A 25,911-nucleotide genomic window follows, 5' to 3' on the forward strand; every position below is an offset into this window, starting at 1 on the left:
CATACAGGTTAGAGGTTTAGCTAGCTTTAATTCCATGTTCAATCAACATTTTCTACAGAAGAAAATGGTTGAACCATGTCAGTATAAATATGACAAATATGACAGTCGTTTTTCATTCATTTGACGGTTTGAGCTTTTGATTTTGCCATTTGATTTAAGGCACTTTCCGATTTGAATTCTCCCTAGCGATCGGTATCTTTGTTCTATGACTTATAACACCAAATTTTCAACTAAAACTTGCAAAACATTGACTTGTTTATTATTGTTTTGATAACCATATGACACGTTCTTATCATATTGAACTGAAGTTATCTCCCTTTATACATTTAACAAGGAAGTTCTTTACGTATTTTGAAAACTGAAACTGTAAATTCATATTTACTCATTACTTAACAGGAAAATGAGTGAGTAGATTTTAACGACGTTATTTTATTTAAATGCTTCAATGAATCAAATACACGAAATTTCATGTTTTTGCCAGTTTAACCCTCACAGAAATGTATGTTTTATATCTTAACCTGTAGGTAAGGGTGTAATCGCATTAAAGTAAATAATCTTTTAACAGTTACAAAATTTCAAATTACTGGAGGACAAACCGAAAGTTTTTTTTACATTTACTATGCAATTACAAAGTGATGAATTTAATTCCGATCCCAATATTGAAGTACATTGTATATTCATGTTTATAAACATGATAAATATACATATACAATAGCTGGAACAACATACAAATGTATGAGGGTCTGGTTGGGGATTCTTCATTTCATTTTCATTTTCTTTTTAATTGTTTAGGTTATTTTTCTCTATTCTTGATTTGTTTTCCCATTATTCTCTTTTTTTTTTTTTATATTATTACACCCCTTTGTACTCTATTCTTTATATTTTTAAATCCCATTATTCATTCTCTATTCTCTACATTATTGCAGCCTATTGTTCTACATCAAATTATTATTGCAACCCCTTTGTACTTTTAAAAACTTTTTAAATTATTGAATCTCATTATTTATTATGTTTAATATTATTGCATCCAACTGATTATTCTCTGTTCTCTAAATTATTGCAGCCCATTATTCTCTAGCTTAATATTATTGCACCCCTTTATTCTCTATTCTTAATGTTATTGCACATCTTTATTTTCTATTCTTTTATATTATAGGACCCCCATTCTTTTCCATTCCCAATATTATTGGACCCCTTTATTCTCCATGCCAAGAAATTGCCTCCGTTGAAATTCAGCAAATATCCCATAGAGCAAATTACATGAATGATTAATATTGACCATTTGGTATATGGCCGTGTTCTAAGCGACACGTACATAAAGGTTATAAATTAATTTGTTGAATGACATCAAATCTTTAACTACTTTATTGAGTGCCGTACGTAGGAGGTCTACCGGAATTTTTAGCCAGGATGTTCTTGGCATGTTATTCTTTATATTAAATGGCCTCATTATTATCTTTTCTTAATATTATTGGACCCCATTATTCCTTATTCTTGTATCATATTGCACTATCATGACTATTATATATTATTTGTTTATTTTTTTGGCCTATTTTTCTCCGTGACATATTTGTGTGTTTTTTTGTTGTTGTTGTTGCTTGTTTATAATTTTATATTTAATGTTATAGTTACTGGCTGGACCCACTACGTCATTATAGGTGTGAAGGGCGTGGTTTTCTCTTCTCACTATCTCTTTCCTTACTTCCTCAACGTTATAATTTGTTATACACTAGCCACACACTTTTTATTTAATTATGCAAGCATTCATCTTTATCTCCTTTCAGATTCACGCTCACTCTCTCCAAGTTTAAAGGGTTTATCATATGATACCCTGCATTTTAAGCTAAAATACTGTTTATAGCATAATGAAAAGTCAGTCATAACTGAGTTAGAAATTCATCAATTAAAATTTCGATGAGTGAAGGATCAGCAGTGCCGTAAATGCAATCTTAATTATAAGTTAAGGATAATGTTCATGCTACCTAAAGCTAAATGGATATTCACAGAGGTTGACCCATAATAACACAAGAAACATAAACTTTATGACGAAACACGCGTAATACATTTCACACTTTGGTCTTTTTCAAAAAGACTTGGAATTTAGAGTAAAACTTCCAGATTTGTGTGTGTACGTTGATGTTGCTTCAGATTTGTGTGTGTACGTTGATGTTGCTTCAGATTTATGTGTGTACGTTGATGTTGCTTCAGATTTGTGTGTGTACGTTGATGTTGCTTCAGATTTATGTGTGTACGTTGATGTTGCTTCAGATTTGTGTGTGTACGTTGATGTTGCTTCAATCCTTTGTCGTATTTCCGAGCATTAGACAAAGTCATACATGCATGGCTTAAAAAAGGATCAACTGCATTTCGGAAATATGGACATTCTTAATTCAAATAATTGTACGTAAAATTCAGCCGGAAAATAATTTTTTACGCTTAGAAACTTTTTTGTTGTTGTTGGTATGTCAATGCAAAACTTTACCAAAAAATGTAATATTTGCAATATTTTATTAGAATTGTCTGCAACAGCAACTTATGTGGAGAATAATAATATGAGTAAATTTTGATTTGTCAAATTTCTTTAAAATCTTTAAGGTATATCAATTAGGTTTTTTGATTCCCTTGATATTCAATTTCCAAGAAATTTCAGCATTTTTCAAATTTTGACTACGTGATTAAAACACATTGCTCAAACATTTGTTGTCAAATTAGTTGTGCATGTTAATAAACTACATACGTTCATTAATTCAAGTTAACTAGAGGCTCTAAAGAGCCTGTGTCGCTCACCTTGGTCTATGCGAATATTAAACAAAGGAAGCAGATGGATTCATGACAAAATTGTGTTTTGGTGATGGTGTTGTGTTTGTACATCTTACTTTTAGGGGCAGCAACCTAACAACCGGTTATCCGATTCATCTTTAAATTGCAGGGCAGATAGATCTTGATATGATCAACAATTTCACTACCTGTCAGATTTGCTCTAAATGCTTTGGTTTTTGAGTTATAAGCCAAGAACTGCATTTTACCCCTATGTTCTATTTTAGCCGTGGCGGCCATCTTGATTATATGGCCGAGTCACTGGGCACATTTTTAAAACTAAATAACCCAAAGATGATTGTGGCCAAGTTTTGATTAATTTGGCCCAGTTGTCTCAGAAGAGAAGAATTTTGTAAAAGATAACTAAGATTTACGAAAAATGGTTAAAAATTAACTATAAAGATTAAAGAGCAATAACTCCTAAAGGGGTCAACTGACCATTTCGGTCATGTGGACTTATTTGTAAATCTTACTTTGCTGAACATTATTGCTCTTTACAGTTTATCTCTATCTATAATAATATTCAAGATAATAACCCAAAACAGCAAAATTTCTTTAAAGTTACCAATTCAAAGGCAGCAACCGAACAACGGGTTGTCCGATTCATCTGAAAATCTTAGGGCAGATAGATCTTGACCTGATAAACAATTTTACCCCAGTCAGATTTGCTCTAAATGCTTTGGTTTTGGAGTTATAAGCCAAAAACTGAATTATACCCCATTGTTCTATTTATAGCCATAGCGGCCATCTTGGTTGGTTAGCCGGGTCACCGAACACATTTTTTTAACTATATAATGATTGTGGCCAAGTTTGGTTTAATTTGGCTCAGTAGTTTCAAAGGAGAAGGTTTTTGTAAAAGTTAACGACGACGGACGACAACGACGACGGACGACGCCGGACGCAAAGTGATGAGAAATGGTCACTTGGCCCCTCTGGCCAGGTGAGCTAAAAATTAGAACATGTGGAAGGAATGCCAATCAGACAACTATCCAAAAGGGTTAGATTGAAGTGGATGTTAGCAGTTATTATATAGACGGTCAGTTATAGGCGACGTACATACACAGTCAACAATGAGAATAACCCATACCGTATAGTCGACTAAAAAGGAAACCGACATGAAAGTTGTGAAACAATCCAAACAAGAGAACTTACGAGCTAATATATAATAAAAAAAATGAACGGAAAACAAATATTACGTATATAAACTAACGACAACCACTGAACTACAGGCTCTTAACTTGGCAAAGGCACATCAATAATATGGCATGTGTAAACAGGTATATAAGCGTTCAACACAACACAAGAAAACAAAATGGGTAAAAAAGGAGTATATATCTCAACTCAAAAGACCTGTATGTGGAACATAAGCAAAAAATATATAAAAAATAGACACGAAATATCGAAATAGTATACTTGGAACTCGCAGTTTCTGAAAGCATGTCCAAAGCCAAAAACAACTAATAAATAATTCATTTTATCACAGACTAAACTCTATTTTAAAATACAATCTAGCGTTTTAAATTGATATGTTAGGTGTCCTGTTTTAAATGTAAATTCCCAAAGAATAATTATGAAACAGAAGTATCTTTTTTTCCATAGAAATGTAGAAATATCGATGTCAGATGAGAACCCAAAGGCAACACCAACCAGAGGTGTATCACAAATATCTGATGGTAAGTAGACTTACATGTGATACAAAAACGAATTGTAGTGTTGTTGTTTTTTTGTTTTGTTCAATACGTTTTAAGTAGAGTTGATGTTGAAAACTGAAAATATTCTGTTTTTATATTTTCTTCGATATTACAGAACAGTTTTTTTTTTACATTTCAATCTTTAAAAGAAATCTGATATACTACAAAAACAAATTGACCTTTCCATTCACGTTCAAGTACCCATGACATTAATTCTTTCACTTTAAATATGGTTTAAATTACAAATGTGTTTAATACACTTGGTCAACGTAGCCATTTACGTTAATCGTTTTATTTCTAAAATGAACTTTTATGCCAACTTCCCCTATAGCATTGCACAACCGCCTTATCCCTTCCTTCAACTATAGCTTATCAAAATCAGCTTAATTTTGGTTAAAGTGTACCTTCACGTTGGTATTAAGCAAGTACGACTTATCACAATACACAAGTTTTTTTTAATGTACAAAAATGATAATGTACTATCGAACTTTTATGTAAAACATGCCCTCTCTTAGTCCTCTGTCTTGTTGTAAATGTACACATCATTTACATACATATATGCTTGATGAGTGTAGAAATGAGATGAGGGATGTAATACATAATGAGACAACAACAACGTATTTATAAGTATATATATAAGTTTTAAATTTAAAAAGTTAACCAATCGATTAAGATCATAATTGTTAAGTCGTTTACCATTACCGTTCTCAATTGTGTTCTAATAACATTGGGAAAGGAGGCAAACTTGTATCTGGAGTAACTCTTAGCTTCTCATTTCTCATTTGGTTAATTTAGAGAGACAACAATTATATAAAAGATTGGAAGACGATACCATCATTTGAACTACATATTCAGCTTCTGGTGCACAGGCACTTGTCTCAGAATTTTTTTTCCTATATACCTTATTATAAGGTATATAGGGAACTTTTTTCTGAGACAAGTGCCTGTGTTCTGGTGATATGAAAATATGTCCAGTGGACGATCTTTCAGTTATATATATTGTAAAAAAGTGGGAGAATACATCTTGCATTTCGCTGATACGCTTCTCTCTGTTTCTAATTTGTCCTCCTCAGGTTTCCTTGTCCTACCTTCCCGACATAATATCTTAACCCTGAGCCACCAGTCTTTATAAAAAAGATGCCAAAGAATCAAGGAAGCAATAATTACACGTTTAGTAAAGCCAATCAACAATGAACAAAACCTTCACCGTATAGTAATCATTAAATAGCTGCTGGATACTAGAATGTGAAACAACTGAAAAAAAAACAAGAAAAAAACCCAAATGACTTTACCAAATGTTTAATGTAGGCTAACCTATATATATTAAACAAAATGTTTTTTACATCAATATTTAAACAAACAAACAACAATCAGAAAAAAAACATAGCAAACAAATACATCGTCTTTATATGTCTATGATCTCTTAATCTGTTAATAGAGATCTTTTATGGTTGGAAGATTTTATGAATTTAAATCTTGCATAAGTAATTTATTTTTTGAAGATTCCGGTATTTTCAGTCTGCCGAATACACCTGGTACTATTATGCTTCACGTGTCTGTGATATTCAAAGGTATGTATATATATTTGTGTACGCAATCATATCTCTATATTAGTTGTAGCTATTTATGGTTGAAGTCATTATTCTGAAAATTTTTAATATATGAATAATCATGTTTATTTTTTTAGTTTTCCGGAGATAATTTCTTGCACTAAGTAAGAGTGTCGATTAGTCAAAATATAAAAATACTCAGGAAACTTAAAGTAACCACACCTTACAAGTCAGTGCTATTATACATCTCTCACTTCGCATAGTCACTTATTGTTATGCTTAAATAAGTTAACATGAACACAACAAACCAATTTACTTCTGATAGTTAATAAATAAATTGGATGCCATAACTACCTCTTGATATATTATACATTTTATACTTTTGTTGCTTAAATACATCTTTAAACTAAACAACAAACAAAAATTATTTCGGAATGCAGCAATTAAGTTCAGTATGTTAGATATTGATTTACGTTCACCGTGTCAAAAACAGCTTGTGAAATGCTTTTTCTTGGATAAATTGTGAAATGTGTTTGTCATTTCCAGGACTTACATATTCTTATGTAGTGATCATTTCGATATAAATGTCTCATACTTCTAATAACTATATGAATTTTATGGAGGATTGTGTGCTAACGATTTTTGTTTTGTTTTGAGAATTAAAATAAATTTCTGGTTTAATGGTTTTCAATACGAAATGCTCATCGTATAATCATGTTGATGATTTACCTAAATTAATTATATCAAAGTAAACTTTTATTACCTTTAACGCAGGTGTATGTAGTAAAAAAATCCAACAAAATTTTGGTTATACAAAACTACATATAAATCCAGACCTAGTTCTCGAGGAAATACAGGCCATTGCGGAGGGTATTTTCTCCGACAGCAAGTTAGCAGAGTTAAGCGATACACGAGAAAAACACAGAAAAACAGACCGCCTCCTAAAACATATACTACGAAAGGGGGAAGGTGTTTGTAAGTGTTTCCTGAAGTGCTTGCAGAGTGAGAGTATCCAAGCAGCATTCATTCTTGAAGATCTGCGAGCTTTCAAAGGTAATTCTATCTCAAAAAGTTTAGTATTTTTGTGATTTTCATTTTTAATTAGTAATAATTACAAAATGAATCTTTTTTTAATGTTTTACTAATATATCTATGTTGTATTGTTTTTTTATTGTTCTATGTTATTATCATCATTTTACAAAAAATAGATGTTTTCAGCCAAAGGGTATCACCGAAAAATCTCTGACTGATTTCACACTATGTAAAAATTGTCTTCTGTGAACTGTGCCTTCGCGTTCTCGGTGTACGCTAACGCTCAGGGTAATATAATCGAATATAAATGCCCAACCCATGGTTAAAGGAAAACAAATCTATGGCTGCCATGAATTATTTCTTAAATAAAATAAACAATGTTAGTACGTTAATAGTTTGTCAACATCGTAGTAAACATCTAAAATGGCTAGATCCATGAATTCATCGGGGATGCAAACAATATCAAAGGTACGTGTAATTTACTGGTTGCATCGATCGTATTTGGTTTACTCTGGTAATTTCATTAGTAGCAGGAGTCAACGCCCTGGTAGCAGAGGCGGATTTAGGGGGTAGGGGGGAAGGGGCCCGGGCCCCTCCTTTTTCAGAAAAATTTTGGTTGGTTATATAAGGAATCACTGAAGCGTGACGGAATCGGCCCCCCTTAGGCAGTCAGTGGGCCCCCTCTTATGAAAATTTCTAGATCCGCCACTGGGTGGCGTGCCACAGTCTCCTTGAAGACTGTTATGCACGCGTTTTTATACTTCAGGCTCACCAAAGTCCATCTTCGCTAGCCAAGGTTTACGATCCACTTCCCTCCTCTCCACACTTTGCAGATAAAGCCAACATTTGTGATAGCTATGTTGCGCCATCTATCGGAAGATGAAAGTCAAGCCCATTCCGAATACATCATTCTTGACCAATGGTAGCACTTAAACTCTTAAATTTGGAGATAAAACACGGTAACGTCTAGATTCTGTACAAATGGTAAAGCATGAAACGAAAATATACGTTGACATTCATGCATTTGTGCAAGAAACATACATGAATGACCAAAGTCTCGATGGTCGGCAAATTACGTAAAACTGATTGGATGCTGATTTCATGTCATTAGGACACTGACGGTAATAAACCTTGTGATGTAAATGGCGTTGATTGCAAATGTTGACATTCTGTCAATTCGGAAATTAGACAAACGGTACTTTACCGGATAGCTCGAACGGACGCCTAACGGATAACTTTTTTTTTCAATCCGTTCATGTCCGTTAGACGTCCGTTCTTATCCGTTGCATGTCCGTTTAGCGTACGTTTTATTCGTCGACGTCTGTTCTGTCAGGTGGAAAATTTTGAGCATGTTCAAAACTTTGATCGGACGTCCAACGGATAAAATGTTCGTTAGGCGTCCGTTTTGTACGGTAATCGTCCATTTCGTTTCCGTTTTGTATCCGCTACGTGTCCGTTATACATCCGTTGGAGGTCTGGAAGATAAATTCACTAACGGAATTCTACCGGACGTTTAACGGATAAAACGGACGTTGAACGGATGAGAAACGGACTTCTACCGGACGTATAACGGATAAAACGGATGATGAACGGATCTGAAACGGATAAATGCCAATTGAAAATTTTGCGTCAGAAATGCCAATTGTTGGTATGTCAGATTTTTTAAGGTTCGTGAATTATTATTATTTATAATCGATCTTAGAGTATAGGCACGTCTTCACAATCAAGCAGTTCTTATTCAGGCCAGACACTGCCCTTTGGCGGAATTTTGAAAAACAAACCAAAACCAGCATGCAGTTACACAGAAACATTTTGAATATTTATGCGATTTACATGTATTATTATTGTCGCCTTTGATTTTTATATCTTGTTCATCCGTTTTATCCGGTACGCTTCCGTTATGTGTCCGTTTTATGCGGTATTCGCCCGTTGGATGTACGTTCGACATCCGTTCTGTCCGGTACGTGTCCGTTTCTCGTACGTTGCATATCCGGTGTGTGTCCGTTATGCATCCGTTACGCGTCCGTTTTTTTTGTCAGTACATCAACAGACTCCCAACGGATAACAATTTTGTCAACGGACAACTTTTATTTTCATCCGTTAGTCGTCCGTTCGTGCTATCCGGTAAGGTGTGACCGAGGCTTTACGCTTATCATGTATGAGCCCCGGTTAATATATTCTTCAAGAAAATAAGGGTGTACAATATGCCAATTTCCATCTTTTTTCTGGTCTTAAAACTTTAATCAGGTAATAAGATAGAAGATACTAAAACATGCCATAATCATCAATAAATAATACTTTTTTTTAATTCATTCAGATAAATTTGTCCCGCCTTTAACTACACACAATATTGACATAAAAGACATCCATGAGCATTACGAAGATATTGTGAAAGAATTAGAGAACACTGATATAATAGACCCTCTGTTGGAATACTACGTCCTTGATTTGGATGAGCACGACACAGTTGTGTATACAGACAAACCAAACAGAGAGAGGAATTCTGATTTGGTTAACATTCTTTGCAAGAAAGAATCCGCCGACTGGATTCCAGGATTTATTTTGGTACTGAAAGATAAAAAATACGTATTGCTTTTATCTTTAATTGAGCACAAAGGAAAAAGAGCCCCACAAGGTAGGTTCATATTATAGGAGGCTAACTATGAGAACATATCATTTTCATACTGTCCAGGTTTTCAAATATTTATTCAAAGGAAATATAAAACTGTTGTACAATAAGTAGAAATCTCAACAAGTCACATTCCAACAAAAAGGGAACAGAGACTTGATTTAGCATGGAGGTTTAAAAAACAGTACAGTGAGCACTTGAAATAAAATAGATACGTGACGAAGAAGATAAATATGCATCGTCTTTCTCACATTGAATTTCATACAACATGATCGTTAACTGTTATGGTATAAAAAATCATAAATATTAACTTTAAGAAGACTTAACATTTTAAGCATGAAATATGACAATAAAATGTCGTGAATAGTCAAAAGTGAACTGAAAGGTTATGTTCAGACACTTTGTCATTTTAAAGTCTTCACAGCTACTTTTGCATAGGTACTATTTCTGTACTAAAAATGTGTAGTACTGGACATTTACTTTTAAAATTCAGTACTATTTTGTTACTTTAAAATTATTTGTAATATTGAGGTACCTTTATTTTAAAGTACTTAATTTGTACTTGAAATTTAGGTACTACAGATTTTTCGGTTACTAACGTTACATTTTCAGCATTTTGAAAGTTTTTCTATTTCAAATCTTTTAAAATTTTATTTTCAAACATGGAATATTGTATTATTTCTGTACCAAAATATTTAGTACAAATCAAGTACTGTAAAATACAAGTACCTAAATATTACAATAATTTTAAAGTAAAGAAATAGTACTAAATATTAAAAGTAAATTTCCAGTACTATATATTTTTAGTACAGAAATAGTACCTATGCAAAAGTAGCTGAGTAGGTAGATTATTGATCCAAAAAATTTAAGTATGCTGTATCAAAATTTTCCTTTGCAAATAACCGTATACAAATTGTTATCCATTGAGATTTCCAAGCGATCATCACTGTAAATTTAGAGGAGAAAGTAAAATTAAAAAAATACTGAACTTCGAGGAAAAGTCCCTTATCAAAATCAAAAGCTCAAATTCATTAAAAGAATTGATAACATTGAACTGTCATATTCCTGGCTTGGTACATGCATTTTCTTGGGTAGAAAATGATGGATTGCACCTGGTTTTATAGTTAGCAAAACCTCTCACTTGTATGACAGTTGTACGATTGATTCTTGAAAGGAGAAAAATAATGAAAAATCTCCTACAAAAAAAGATAAATTGGTGTACCAGACAATGAAGGAATACTTTACAGTAAGTTTTTTAGAGATTAAAAACAAGCAAACCGACTTTAAAAAATATTTTACTAGCTTGAATTATATCCTTATGCGTCTTAATGGCATCATTTCTTCTTTGATAATGCGTTGTGTATACCATAATTTTAATGTACTGATTTCAAAATTAGTCAGTTTTGACAGATGAACGAGTTGCCTTTCCTTTATCTAAGACTCATTTCAGCTAAAAATAATTTTTTTTGATAATTTCATATCGGGCATCTGAATTAGAAATGCAAACTTTTCACTTGGCAACGAAAACAAAAACCAGAACGTATCTTAAACCAGCAAATAAAATTTATCTAAAACAAGTACATATACTATACTTTAAATACAAATATTTTATATTAGTATTTCCAGATCGAGTCCTGTATGACACCACCTATAAAATGAGCATAAAATTCCAAGGTATAAATGCAAGTAAGATAGAGGTAAAACTTGCCAGACTCGCCGACATTGATAATTTGTGTCGCCAATTTGCCAAATTATCAGTTAGTAATATCAAACAAGGCTCGGTGCTATTATTGGTCCATCCGATATCTCCAGATATCTGGCGGAAGTCATCAGAGGAAGAGAAGCAGAAACTTTTAGAGGAATTTATATATCAGCTGATTTATCAATCAGATGTAAAAAACCTGATACAGAAAGAGATTGATGTTTCCATTGAAGTTAATGAAATCAAGAATGTATTTGGAGATCCCGCATGGAGAGGTTAGTGTTACTTAAGACTTGGACATAAAGATATGCCTTAGTGTCATTAAAATAAAATACAGACTAAAATGAAAATTGTCGTGTATAAGAATTTTGTTGACATTGATTGACAACGAAGTAAAGATGTACAGTTTGGAAATGTTTTCAAAGTCAAGTGTGAATTAAAAAAACCCCTAAAGCTTTAGTTTCTTGATTAATATACCCTTATTTCTGCAATCACAAATAAAACTACGTCACAAGATGATTATTTCGACTTGAAACAATACAAAAACAAGAGATATAGTTTAGATATGTCTAAATCATTACTCTCCATTACTCTATGACAGATAATGCAGATGAGTTTATTTTGTTTCAGTAAAGAAATCATCACAGCTTACAAAAGAACAACAAAAACTTGAAGATAACTGGACATATTTGGTTGAAGAAATGGAAGTGAAAAAGATAATCGAATATTTCATAGAGCGTGACGTAATGACTGTCATGGAAAGACAAAAAATAATGGATTTACCTGGAAGACGAGAGCAAGCTAAAATATTTCTTACTATCCTTAAGCATAAGTTGGGGGAAATAACAATTGAAGATTTGATTGATGGATTAGTGACCACTGGACAGACATATATCGGCGATAGATTGAAAAAGGAGATACTCTGTATAGGTACGATTTATATAAAATAAATGAATATCTTATTATCCTATTATGATAATATGTATAAGTTGTTCTGTTTTCCCTTTAGACTTTTGCTATATCTGTCTTCGACGAAACAGGTTTGAAAGTTGCAGTTGAAGTGACCTTGACATCATTTTGTTTACTGCAGTTATCAGAACGTTAATCATTGCACGTTCACAAACCGTATATTAGTGGTAGTCAAGTTAATTTTTCATGTAACGATTTTTTCTTTAAAGTAGTTGAATTAGACTAATTCACCTATTTGTTTTATCAACTCTTTTTTGATTTTCAATTTATCGAACAACAAATAAGGGCCTTATCAGTGTGGTTTTCCTTCTGTAAATATTATATTGTTTTGACGATTTTCTGTATTCTTAACTGATGGCCCCATCATACCATCGTATTTATATTTTATCATGATGTTTATTATTTATTGATTTGCCTACTATTCTCTGTTCTGTTAATCATATGCAGACTATCATATTATGAAAATAATCGAGTGAAACACGATAATATATTGCAAAAAGACATGTAGGAAATGATAAATCATAACTTCAAAGCAACTGATTGGATAGTTTGTGATGTTTAGGTCAATGAAACATCAACCAAACAACAAACGAAAAAAAACACAAAAAAACCTCCATCAAAATCTAGAATACTAGAATGCATGTACAATAAATATTATTCATAAATAAAGGCAACAGTAGTATACCGCTGTTCAAAACTCATAAATCCATGGACAAAAAACAAAATCGGGATAACAAACTAAAACCGAGGGAAACGCATTAAATATAAGAGGAGAACAACGACATAACACTAAAATGTAACACATATAGACAAAATCCCACGAGAATAACAAATATAACATATATATATAACATCAAAACCAAATACATGAATTTGGGATAGACAAGTACCGTGACACGTCTTATCGCAATGTGAATTTACACTCAAAAATATGAGAATCTGGTAGTTGAAACATAAATATATTCTCAGAGTTCAGAGAATTTGCATTCCACTGATATATTTATGTTATACATTTAGAAGTTGAAACAATTTGTCTGCATGGAAACTGTTACAAGCAAAAAAGAATTGTAGCAATCAACCTTATGTCTAATATTAACAGATTACATATCAATGCATCAGTTTTAGAGAATATGTTTCTTTAGATTAGTTCATAAAAGCAGAACCAATAAAATGCCATGCTAAACATTATTTATACCCTATTACAATATTTATTCTAATACTTTTAATCATTTACCTGGATCTACTGTCTTACTTGAGAAATTGGCATTTGTACATTATTTCATGAACAGAACCAATTCAGTTTCTTGTTGAAAACGAGGAAACTTTAATATAAATAGAAATTCGATGAGTACTAAATTAAATGTATTGTCTTTGAACAAACTTGACTATTAAAAGTTATCACATTACATTTCATGATACAGATTGTTTGAGAGAAACATACAAAGATCCTCAAAACTACGAAATGATCCTGGATGAGATGGTTAGTTCGACAATGCTTCAAACAGTGGCAAAATTTGAAGACAAGATGATCCCTCATCACATCCTGAACATATTAACACCCGAATGTGGCAAATCAAGGAGAGATAGAGCGCATCTATTTATGCAGTATGTTTTGTTGAATGATGTAGTCCTTCGATCATTCGAAAATGTTTTAGCAACCACAAATCATGTTGTTTTCAAGGTCAAGAAAAAATGTGATGATTGCAAACCAAGATCATCGAAAGGTGAGAAATTAAAAAAAATGTCATATTTTTAACAAATTGTCAATTAAAATTGCCAGACAAAATTATTTCAACTAAATTCAGAAGTGTATCAGAGATTCTTAAGACTATTTATAAGTACGCCTTACTAAACAGACGATTTGATAATGGAACCTTTCAGAAACATTTGACTATTCAATCGGTTTTTATTTATAAAACAATTATATCACATTTTAAGTACCAGTGAAAAATGTAAATTTCTTATGTTTTGCAGCAGTTGGTACAATTGTCTGGATATTGAATCGAATGAAGTAGTATAAGTTTCGAATGTTTAAACTTGGTATTATTTGATACGAAAATTAAGGAATGTGGACACGGTCTTTAATTTGATTGAACGAGCGGAAGTGATTGATAAAGTATTGGGTGTTTAATGTAATGATATGGATATCTAAAGACAGAAGCAACCCTGTCTTTGGTATAGAAATAATTGGAACAGAGATCTGGATGTTGGATTTTGTAATTGAAAGGATAAGGGAGCAATTGATGATAAATTGTAGGATAAAAATGTGATGGATTGAAGTTTCAGGTCTAAGGTTATGATTAATGCAATTGGTGAAGGAGCAGTTGCTAGAAATTCCTAGGTTATTGAAAACTTGGTTGCAATTTCTGGTCTCAGATAACGATTGTTGCGGAGGTATCTGATGTGGGAACGATTGGTATAAATGTAACTGATAACTTCAAATGATCTCAGGTGTAATTGGTATTGCTTTATTTGGTGCAGAGAGAGGTTTGTGTAAGAATAGGAAGGACACATTTGATTGGGATTGATGTACGTCAAAGTTGGCATTGTTCGAATTATGATTTGTACATCAATGTGACGGTCATAGTTGTGATGTATTTCTTATGTAATTAAGTGATGTTGTTATTTGGGGTCTTGTGAATATATGTCGTGATGTGAATATTCGTTCCCGAGAGTGACAGTTGCTAGTGCCTCGGTATTTATATGATTAAAAGGATACAATATGGTGGCTGCAAAGATTTGGGATGTTAGAAAGTTAATGATATAAAAATAAGTATAGGAGTGATTCTCAAATCCAGTTTGGTGTGCAGATGAGACATAGCCTTGTATACCAAAACCCCAAAAGACCACCTTCAAGGAAATTTCTGTTAAACATTTTCATTTGAAAAAAACAGAATAACTTCATTACTATTTATTTTCAGTACATTAAAAGCAACTGATGTATACCTTAATAGAGCATGCTAAATACCATTTCAGAAATACCTGGGATGTTTTTGTTTCAGTATGGCCAATATGACAGGATTAATAACTTTAATATGATTGTCAATCAGACAACTATCCACCAAAGACAAAATGACAAAGATATAACCAACTAAAGGTTACCATGCGGCTTTCACTAATGAGGACAATACATTTCTAATAGTTAGCTATGAAATGCTTTCATATGACAAAGGCCCAACATGACAAAATAATATAGAGTTTGATTAACAAAAAAACGTAGAGGGAATTAATATGCGTAAGGGCGCTAAACCCTCACTCCTAACATAGGGCAGTGGTGTAACAGCGAATTATAAGAAGCTTTGAAAAGGGGTTACCTCTTAGATTAAAACAAAGCCTAACATACAACAAACAAAAAGATTGCCGACAAAAAAAACACGATCTAAGAGTACTTGGTTATTGAAAGCCAGTAACAAATAACAAATAAATCTGAGGAAAATATATGTACATGTGAAATGCCAAATACTAATATCTGCTGAATGTAAGATCTTTATTGTTCATTTCTCGTATTTTCTTTTTCGATAACCCTGCTTTCCTTTAGTAAACATATGTTTAGCATACATTTCGGTTGATTCAAATTGTTATATTTTTTAAAAGCTTCAAAATAATATGAAATGAAATATACAGATAAAGACATGAGAGAAGGTTTTTTTGTATATGTTTTTTTTTTATTGCAGATGCATCGTATTTTGAAACCAGTCTGGTTGAGGAAAAAGACAGAGTTTTTTGTTCATTCACAGTTAGAATGGAAACTGATAGTAAGATATATGTTATATAAAATTAAGAATGGAAATTGGGAATGTGTAAAAGAGACAACAACCCGACCAAAGAGCAAACAACAGTCGAAGGCCACCAATGGGTCTTCCATGCAGCGAGAAACTCCAGCACTCGTAGGCATGCTTCAGCTTGCCCCTAAACAAAAATATATACTAGTTCAGTGATAATGGACGTGATACTAAACTCCGAAATATACCAAGAAACTAAAATTAAAAGTCTTAAGCCCCAGTCCCACTAGACCACGATCGCACCACGCTCACCGCGATCTAAATTAAATTCAGATCGTGGTGAGGTCGCGGCATTAGCGGCATGAAACTGTAAATTTTAGTTGCTTTCACGATGCTACTTCGTCCTCATTACGCTTCTACAATGATCCCGCTACGATTATAACACGTTCTCACCGCGCTTATTCTGCGATCTTACTACGCTTATCAAGATCTTTCTACGCTCATCACGTTCTTACTACGACCATACCACGAGTTATCCGATTGCAACACGATCTTTCCACGCTTCTACTGCGATTATAGCACGTTCTTACCACGATTACACTACGTTCAAACCGCGATCTTACTACGCTCTCAGCAATAACATCAACATCGTGTTCCATATCAATACAGAATCATTCCTTCAGTTCTATTTCTAATTAATACGTAGATTTCTCGGAAAAAAAAATACAATCAAGCCACCAAAATCTACTAGAACAGGTGGGCGTGGTGTTAGGGTTGATGTAGAGGCAGATGGAGCTCTGATAGTAACGAATCTTGATCAAGTAGAGATGTCGGACCGACCAATCCGGCCTAAATGACAACCTATTGCTGTTCCATAAAGCTGAAATGACGATATTTCAGTGAACGATAGCAGATATGAAATAGATGTGTCAATAGATATAGGAAGATGTGGTATGAGTGCCAATGAGACAACTCTCAATCCAAGTAACAATTTTTAAAAGTAACAATAATGATAGGCCAAGATACGGCCTTCAACACGGAGCCTTGGCTTACACCGAACAGCAAGATATAAAAGGCCCCAAAAATTACTAGTGTAAACCATTCAAACGGGAAAACCAACGGTCTAATCTATATGAAAACAATAAGAGTGGTTGAGCCGTTAGAGAACATGGACAAGAAGTCCCAATTACATACAGACAAACAAAACCTGGAGAGAATTAATATATTTTATGGGAAAATGACAATGAGAATAATGGTCGTAGTATGAACGTAGTCAGGTCGTTAGAAGAGCGTGATGAGGACGGCAAGGGCGTGCTAGAATCGTACTATGGTCGTGAACAGCGTGGTATATTCGCAGGTGAAGCGTAGTTTGGTCGCTGTGAGAACGTGATGATCGTAGTGAGGTCGTAATAACGTCGCAATGAGATCGTTGCATAGTTTCTCCGAATAGAATCACGCTTTCGCTACGCTCTCACTACGATGGTACAGCGACCTTTGCGATCTTACTACGATCGTAGTGCGCGCTCACTACGCTTCTACTACGACCTGATTTGGCCACGACCGCACCACGATTGTTTTGAACATGTTCAAAGTTGGCCACGATCATCACGAAGACCTCACCACGACCGTGATACGACCTTACTGCGATCTACACGATCGTACTACGATCATCAAAATTTGCATTTTTTTCACAGATCGTAGTGCGATCGTGGCCTAGTGGGACTGGGGTATTACAAGACTAACAAAGGCCAATATAGTTCATTTATTTAGTTTTTGTCATTTTGTTAAAATTCCTTTAAGTGGTAGTTTGGATATTACCATGTTTGCACAATTACTTTGAAATTGAGAATGGAATTAGATTATGTTTCAAAGGGACAAAATCCAAACAAAGGACAGAAAACAGCCGAAGGCCACAAATGGGTCTTCAACACATATATTTCTTTTATATAAAGATAAAACCCTTCGAAAAATATGGAATAAAAGATAATAAAAAATAATGATATTCATTTATCAAAAATGAATCAGTCTTGAACTGTTAAGAGTTTTCCTCTGTGAACAGTACCTAAAAGTATATACGTTGAAAATAAAATATAATTACAAAAATACCGCACTCCATGGAAATTCAAAACGTCTCAAGTATCATATGAAAAAAATTAAAAGCTCAAATACATCAAACGAAACAGATGTCATATTCCTACTTGGTACAGATATAACCTTATATAAAAAATGTTGGATTAAACCTGATTGTATAGCTAGCGTAACCTCTCACTTGTATGATGGTCATATGAAATTCCATTTATATATATTGACAACATTGTGTGAACAGAATAAACAGACATGACAGATACATATGTCACAAATTGGGCTACAGCAGTCACATTGTGTAATAATCTTAATCACTTTAAAAACAAATATATTACCAAAAAATGAACTAAACAGTCAAGGTTAATAATTTACAAAGACAAATAAAAGAACACTATAACACGTTATTAAGATGATTAACAACGCCAGTACCAAAAAATTATACTTTAATCAATACCATTATGAATGATTTGTGAAGTTTGCACGGAATTTTTATCAATAATAAAGGCATACATTTAAAATAATTGATACATTGTAGCAGAATTAGTATTTTTTTATAGACTAGTTTTTAATGAGATATTATTTATAAAATTAAGTGACGTTACATAACTTCCAGCATATGTATATCTGTATATAATTAAAAGTAGGCAAACATTGAAATTAGAGATTTTCGCTCTCTTTAAAGTATACACCAATTACAGGGCTATAGCAAATATGACATACTCATAAGTTATATATTGATAGGCTTAACCCTCTTGTCATAGGCGGATCGAAAAATTTACTGTAATTATCGGTTAATAGAGAAACTCGATATCAATTATTCAAATAGTACATATTTAAAACTTTCTAACGATTATTTACGTAACTTAGAAACGTATAAAATATAACCACAAACGAACGAAAATATTTGTTTGTGAATTGTTGAGTTTTTTTTTTATAAAACCTTTATTGTCATCAAACCACGGGACTCTGTCTTCCTTCGTTGAACCCCAAAATGTCTTTTTACCTTTTCCACCAATCTATTCTTTTCCTTAAAAAAATGTATAATTTAAACAACCTTTGTACGTTTTATTCTGAATATTTGAAGCATAATGTTGTTCGAACATTAAAATATAAAACGTTCATACTTAACTATGCATATAAAGGATCATTTAGAATTATTTCGTCATTAGAAGGAAACAATTTGGGCCTGACGAGTCTATCCCTTTCCGACTAATATTGACTTTTGCTTTTGGTGTTCAGTTTAGGTACCTGGTTATGTTAGTGCTTTTCATTCACAAATATAATTACCACGGTCATATCTTTTATGTGACTTTCATAAGCCTGTAGCCCACTGCTGTCTGTCATAATTGTTTTCCTTTTTTCATTGTTTTGCATAAATTATGCTGTTTCACAATTTGTTATGTCGGGTGATTTTATATCTTACTATAGAGTATGCTGCAGGCAGTACGATGACCTGTAGCTGTTTACGTCCTCGTCCTTTGGGGTCTAATTTATATGTATCTTGTTGATAATCTAACCACTTCTCCTTATTGGTATAGCTAGTAAATCTTTTGTGAGTCTACCCCAGTTTGATACGTAATAGTTATATACTTGTAAAAAAACAAGCCAGGCCAACATTCATGTGATTTACCTTAATTGGATCTTTTATTAAGACACTGTATATAAACCAAGGCAACAGTTGTTTACCAATGTTCAAACATGATAAATTGATTAAGAAGACAAAGCAAAGTAATAAAAAAAAGAGAATCAAATTAACCGGTTACTTCGACTGGGTAATATATCCTGCATTAAGGTATGTAATCAGTAAATGTGATTATGCAGATAAATATTTCAACTTTTTATTTTAGAATCACTAAGAATTATTTCTTTAAAAAGAAAGAAGGAAGTTATTGAGAAAAAATATGTGAAAACAGACAGACCATTATATAGTCGACTTCCAAGTGAACCATACATGCGGGAGCTGAAAGGTAACTTGTTTTATACATTCCGTCAAAGTTATACGTTAAATATAAAAAAGAAGATGCGGTATGATTGCCAATGAGACAACTCTCCACAAGAAATCAAACTGACACAGACATTAGCAATTATAGGTCACCGTACGGCCTTCAACAATGAGTAAACCCATACCGCATAGTCAGCTATAAAAGGCCCGAAATGAAAATGTAAGACAATTCAAACGAGAAAACTAACGGCCTTATTTCATGGTTAGCCACTGAATTACAGGCTCCTGACCTGGAACAGGCACATACATACATAATGTGGCGGGGTTAAACATGTTAGAGGGATCCCAACCCTCACCTAACATGGGACAGTGGTATAACAGTACATCATAAGAACGAACTATACAAATTAGTTGAAAAAGGCTGAACTCATCATATGAATAAAATATTCAGTTTTTAGTTATTGATAGTTTTTTTTATTAAGTATATTTGATATTGTCATGTTTACATTATACCTTAATAAAACAGTTAATTAAAGAAAATCATCTTTTATTGAGTGTAATAAAAACAATCAACTTGAAGTAATTTAGGTGAAATGAGGCAGATGATTTTTATTTAGCTACCAATACAAAAACATGATTCACATTTTGATTCATCCTTTTAGTCAAACAGGAAAAACGGATTTTGATGTATACATATAAGTCTGAAAATTACACACAACAGTGTTAGAGGATAAGATTTTTCTGATGATAGATATTTCATGTTTCGTGCCCTCTGTTCAGACTTTCTTCCGGCAATATAAATTTTCGAAAAGCATGAATTTCAAATCTTGTTAAAATGGGATTATTCAGGAATAAAGTATCATTTTCCTTTCTTTGATATTCAGTTGATGGCTAACTAACTACACACATTATGTATTATAATTTGTTCGAAATTTGACAATCCTACTATGGCTTATCTTTTCTGATAGAATAAAAAGTATAAGTAGTGAATTTGCAACGTTAACTCTGGAGTATCAAAGTGCCAGTGAGATAATTCTCATTCCTTGCATGAATAAAATATTGATATCAAATTGATGTTACCCTATTAGTCTGTTAAATTTGCACTTTTCAAAAAATTGTGCATAAATCATCTTTGTTTAAAAAATAGAATACTTGACATGAGTGAAGTTTTATCCTGTCCAGAACTATATATATAAAAATTTCACATAATTTTTCATTACATATAAGAAAATAATCATCTCTGTAAAATCAGCCAATCAAATTTTCACCCTTTTTTTTTCCTGTGAACTAGCTTAAGTAAGCATGTAACTTCAAGTTTCCAAAATATTCTGTAGAACACCAAATAAAACATATTATGATGATTTGAGGCACCAAAGATACATGTCTATGACACAGATATTGTTTTACTGCAGTAAATTTCCTACAACTGTCAAATGAGTCTTTTGTAGACAAAACGCGCGTTAAATACAAAAAATGATCCTGGTATCTATGATGAGTTTATTCAAATTCAAGGGAATATTTTTTCAACCTTTTTCGTATGCAACCGGATGTGACACACTTGGTTTGGTGGTTTTACACCTATAATATAAAAAATACTCCATGTCGCGATGGAACATACTTTGGTTATACTTGTATGTTTTGTTAGTTTTGGTTGATATATAGCTCTTCATCTTTTTAATATGCTATGAATTTCAAATATTTTGGCCTCCAACATCACTGAAGAGACATTGATTGTCGAAATAATCATCTGGTGCAGTTCTTTCTATTAAAGTTTACAATTTTATACTTTTTAGACCCAACACCTATTATTGCTGCAATAGATTTTGGAACTACATATTCTGGGTTTGCCTTCTCTCAAAAGAAGAAACACGCCAAGATAATAACAAAACAATGGCACAATTCTAGTGGTAGTGCCTTGCAGTCGTTTAAGACACCAACAAGTATACTTTTACTACCTGACGGCAATTTCCACTCATTTGGATATGAAGCAGAAGAAAAATACGATGTGTTAAGCAATGGAGGTGATCATAGAAGTTGGTATTTCTGCAGACATTTTAAAATGGAATTGCACTCCTCAGAGGTATGTAGCTATGCAGTATTGTTGACTATAGTTTTAATAAATATCACAAGTTTTTATCGAATTTTGTAATTTTGTTATTTACCATCATGGATATATTTTTCTAAATTTGGAGTAGAAATAACCCCAGGATTTAAAAAAAAAAATATCTGGTTGAGAATGATAGGTTTTCAAAATTGGTAAAAATGTACCAAAAGTCAATTTGTTACAATCTTTATGCGTTTCTAGTATAGGAACATGTTCGGAAATTGATTATTCTAATGTGGTTAGATACTTAAAGTACCCATTTTTCAAAAACTGTCTATTAAGTGATGATCCGGGCTTAACTATTTGTAAATCTTAAACTTACTTATATATTGAACAGCTGTTAAATCCAAAAAGGATGAGAAATAATATATATATAAAAATATTGGCTCTACGTCTTTTTTTCAAATTGCAAATAATGGGCCAAAATTACCAAACCAATATATATATTTATATAAAATTTAAATTAAGATCAATTTTGTTACATCTTGTGATAAATTTTATTTGGCAATCGCCAATGGCAGTCAGCAGGGTTAAAGAACATCAGTTGTTCGACCTGTTAGTCAAATGCGTTTTGATTAAATATACTTTTTCATTTTTTTGGTCTTTTGGAAAATGTTGTTTGTGCTGTATTTAGACCATTCTACAGCGAAATTTGTTTTACATGCACACGTATAAAAATTGCGGTTTTTATCCAACGCAATCATAGGTTTGAACATAGTTTTCAATTTAGACTCGTATAATATATATAATATATATATATATATATATATATATATAGTTTATATTTTACTAATCATTCTGCCACTATGCAAAAAGTAAAATCACAAAAATACTGAACTCAGAGGAAAATCAATTTGAAAAGTCCATAATCACATGGCAAAATCAAAAAACAAAAAACAAAACGCATCAAAAACGAATGGACAAGAACTGTCATATTCCTGACTTGGTACAGGCATTTTCAAATGTAGAAAATTTTGAACGTATACATAGTTATGATTAATTATTATTATCAACAAATGGAGGGTCTTCAAAAATAAATATATACAGAGTGTTCTTGTTGGCCCACACTGGTTTTGTTTTTATATTTTTATCTTTGCAGTCTCACAGTTTCGAAGCTCGAATAATTGTGCTTTAGACAAACTTTGTTAATGAAAATTCAATAGATTGACAGTTTCGGTTTTAGTAGAATAAATACTTTATATTAAAATTCGTTTTGTCAATCAGTCTTTGGGAAATTTCTCGTTTGTGGTATCAAGTTCATTATATTTTTAATATTTACAATAGGTAAAACAGTCTGTCTTCTCTTATTCAAGTTATTGTACTTCCATGATATTAACAAAACCAATGAATTATTGTAGATTTTAAAACGAGATACGATGATAGAAGACGTACTTGGCAAGAAAAAGACCGCTTTTGACATATTTTCCATGTCAATCAAATATCTGAAACAAGAAGCAGAAAAGTTAATGCTTGAAAAAGGACAAAAAGTTGTTAAAGAAAACATATCCTGGATTATCACTGTACCTGCTATCTGGACCGATGCTGCGAAGCAGTTCATGAGACAGGCTGCTGAAGAGGTAGATGTACTAATTAGAAAAAGTTTCATTTATCACGACTATTTGTTATACATTGTGAATTTAAATTTCTCTGTTATCATAATCCTAATTTCTTACCAAACCAATTCAGAAAAATGAACTTGGCATTCTCTGTAAATCTTTAAAGAAAAAGATTGTACCCAATTGACTTCCAGTTGTATTCCCTATTGATTCTAAAAAGAATACTGTAATAAACTATATTATCGTATATATACATTATATTTAAAAAATAGAATTTGACTTTGCATTATAAGAACAAGTGACGGGATTAAAACGATAGTAGAGGGGCATTATGTTTTTCTGGTATATGCGTCCGTTCGTCCATTCGTTCGTTCTTCTGTCCCACTTCAGGTTATAGTTTTTGGTCAAAGTAGTTTTTGATGAAGTTGAAGTCTAATCAACTTGAAACTTAGTACACATGTTCTCTTTGATATGATCTGCCCAATTTAAATGCCAAGTTAGAGTGTTGAGTCCCAATAACATTACAAACATAAGCTTTCGATTACGAAGAATGTTTTTTCAAAATCTTACATATTGAGATTTGTTGCCATTTATAAGTTTCATAAATGCCAGATTGATCAAATTATATTTATTTATACTGATTTCTGTAATTTATAAAATTCTTAAATGTCACTTTTATATAGGTCTAATAGGAGATGCATACCTGATTTATCAGAAAAAACATATATCCTTGTATGCATTACTGATCTTACAAAAATTAAAGTTACATCTGACCAACTCAAGATTATTTAATGACTACTGAGGGGACGCTTTTTCCTCCTCGGTTTTAGTTAGTAACCCGGATTTGTTTCCTCTCAACCGATTTATAACTTTTGAACAGTGGTATACTACTGCTGCCTTTATTTAACTTGTCGACGCAAGCGGTCCAGCTCCTTTCTATTTACACAAAAAGTAACTTAAGTTTTATCTGAGATTTAAGATTTTAGATTTAAGTTTTAAATATTGGTAAGCTACATTTTGTACTGTTGGCTTCATTTGCCTACATTTGCCCATGTCAGTAAGCTACACTTGTGTTGCATATTGCATACTGTAAGTCTGATGCGTTGTCTCTGGTATATCAACTGTAACTAGGTTAGTCTTCAGTTGTATAAATAGATGGAATGAAAACAACACTTTGTAAGTTTTAAACTGACGAATCGCTTTTCTGGATCTAGTTTTATATGAAAAGATCAAAGTATAATATTTCGAAGCAAAGAATCTATAAGAACCGAAACAATTGAAGATCTATCTATGACCAAAACAGAAGTAAACTACTAGCCAAATTCATCTTATCAACTTGCCTGAGGAAATCGTTTATTTGGAATATTTATTTGCCAGGAAAAAAGAACTGCGGCAATCTTATGACTTCGGATAGGAGCTAGAAACTAGTGTGTCAACGTGATTAATGTCTCTGACTTGCAACAAAAGAATGAAGTCTTGATAGTTTATAGGGCAGAAACGGTTAATTTCAGATCAAAAGACTTGAACATGGACTTTTTGGTCAATAAAATTACATCAGTTTTGGCAGGAACTGCATACCTTTTTGAAACATGCATTCTATTTTTTATAGGCTTCGATTCCGTCTGATAGATTGACATTAGCGTTAGAACCAGAAGTAGCTAGTATCTACATAGGAGCACTTAATGTTGAGAAGAGTCGGGATGCCTGTAGTTCTGATGTTACACTGGTGAAAAGTGCTCCTGGTGCAAGATTTATGGTTGTTGATATTGGAGGTATCGTTACACTGATATTTAATGATCCTGTTATTTCTATTGCTACCATAATGTATAAAAACTCATAATAAATATCAGGCTTAAAGTTGTGTAGGACAGTACTACTATAAGGCTTTGTTCAGTCCAAAATGAATTAAGGGACCAGAATATTTTTTTCCAACACTTCGCCTGCAATGAAGCTACTAGACGTAACTTCCTTCTGTAGGGAGGAATATCTGTTTTGACAGTATCTTCCTTTATATTGTAATTTTCCAAACAAAAACGAATACAAATTATTAAAAAAAAAAAAAAAACTACTCATGATGTGGAACAATACATATTACCATAAGTAAATATAAAC

The 25,911-nt window shown here is 32.6% G+C and overlaps 1 protein-coding gene across 1 annotated transcript in view; it reads left to right on the forward strand.

Moving 5' to 3' along the window:
• Positions 1-315: 315 nt before the first annotated feature.
• The window catches only part of LOC143085403 (uncharacterized), a 28,198-nt gene continuing 2,602 nt past the window's right edge, over positions 316-25,911 (forward strand). Inside the window, exons 1-13 of the mRNA XM_076261734.1 lie at positions 316-404; positions 4,417-4,490; positions 6,011-6,079; positions 6,833-7,111; positions 9,408-9,725; positions 11,337-11,696; positions 12,052-12,351; positions 13,812-14,114; positions 16,065-16,145; positions 20,045-20,164; positions 21,933-22,219; positions 23,602-23,820; positions 25,409-25,571. Of these exons, the coding sequence (XP_076117849.1) occupies positions 4,433-4,490; positions 6,011-6,079; positions 6,833-7,111; positions 9,408-9,725; positions 11,337-11,696; positions 12,052-12,351; positions 13,812-14,114; positions 16,065-16,145; positions 20,045-20,164; positions 21,933-22,219; positions 23,602-23,820; positions 25,409-25,571 (2,557 nt within the window). The 5' untranslated portion in view covers positions 316-404; positions 4,417-4,432. The remainder of the gene's footprint in view (positions 405-4,416; positions 4,491-6,010; positions 6,080-6,832; positions 7,112-9,407; positions 9,726-11,336; positions 11,697-12,051; positions 12,352-13,811; positions 14,115-16,064; positions 16,146-20,044; positions 20,165-21,932; positions 22,220-23,601; positions 23,821-25,408; positions 25,572-25,911) is intronic.

This window comes from Mytilus galloprovincialis, chromosome 8, assembly GCF_965363235.1.
Source record: "Mytilus galloprovincialis chromosome 8, xbMytGall1.hap1.1, whole genome shotgun sequence".
Lineage (NCBI taxonomy): Eukaryota > Metazoa > Mollusca > Bivalvia > Mytilida > Mytilidae > Mytilus > Mytilus galloprovincialis.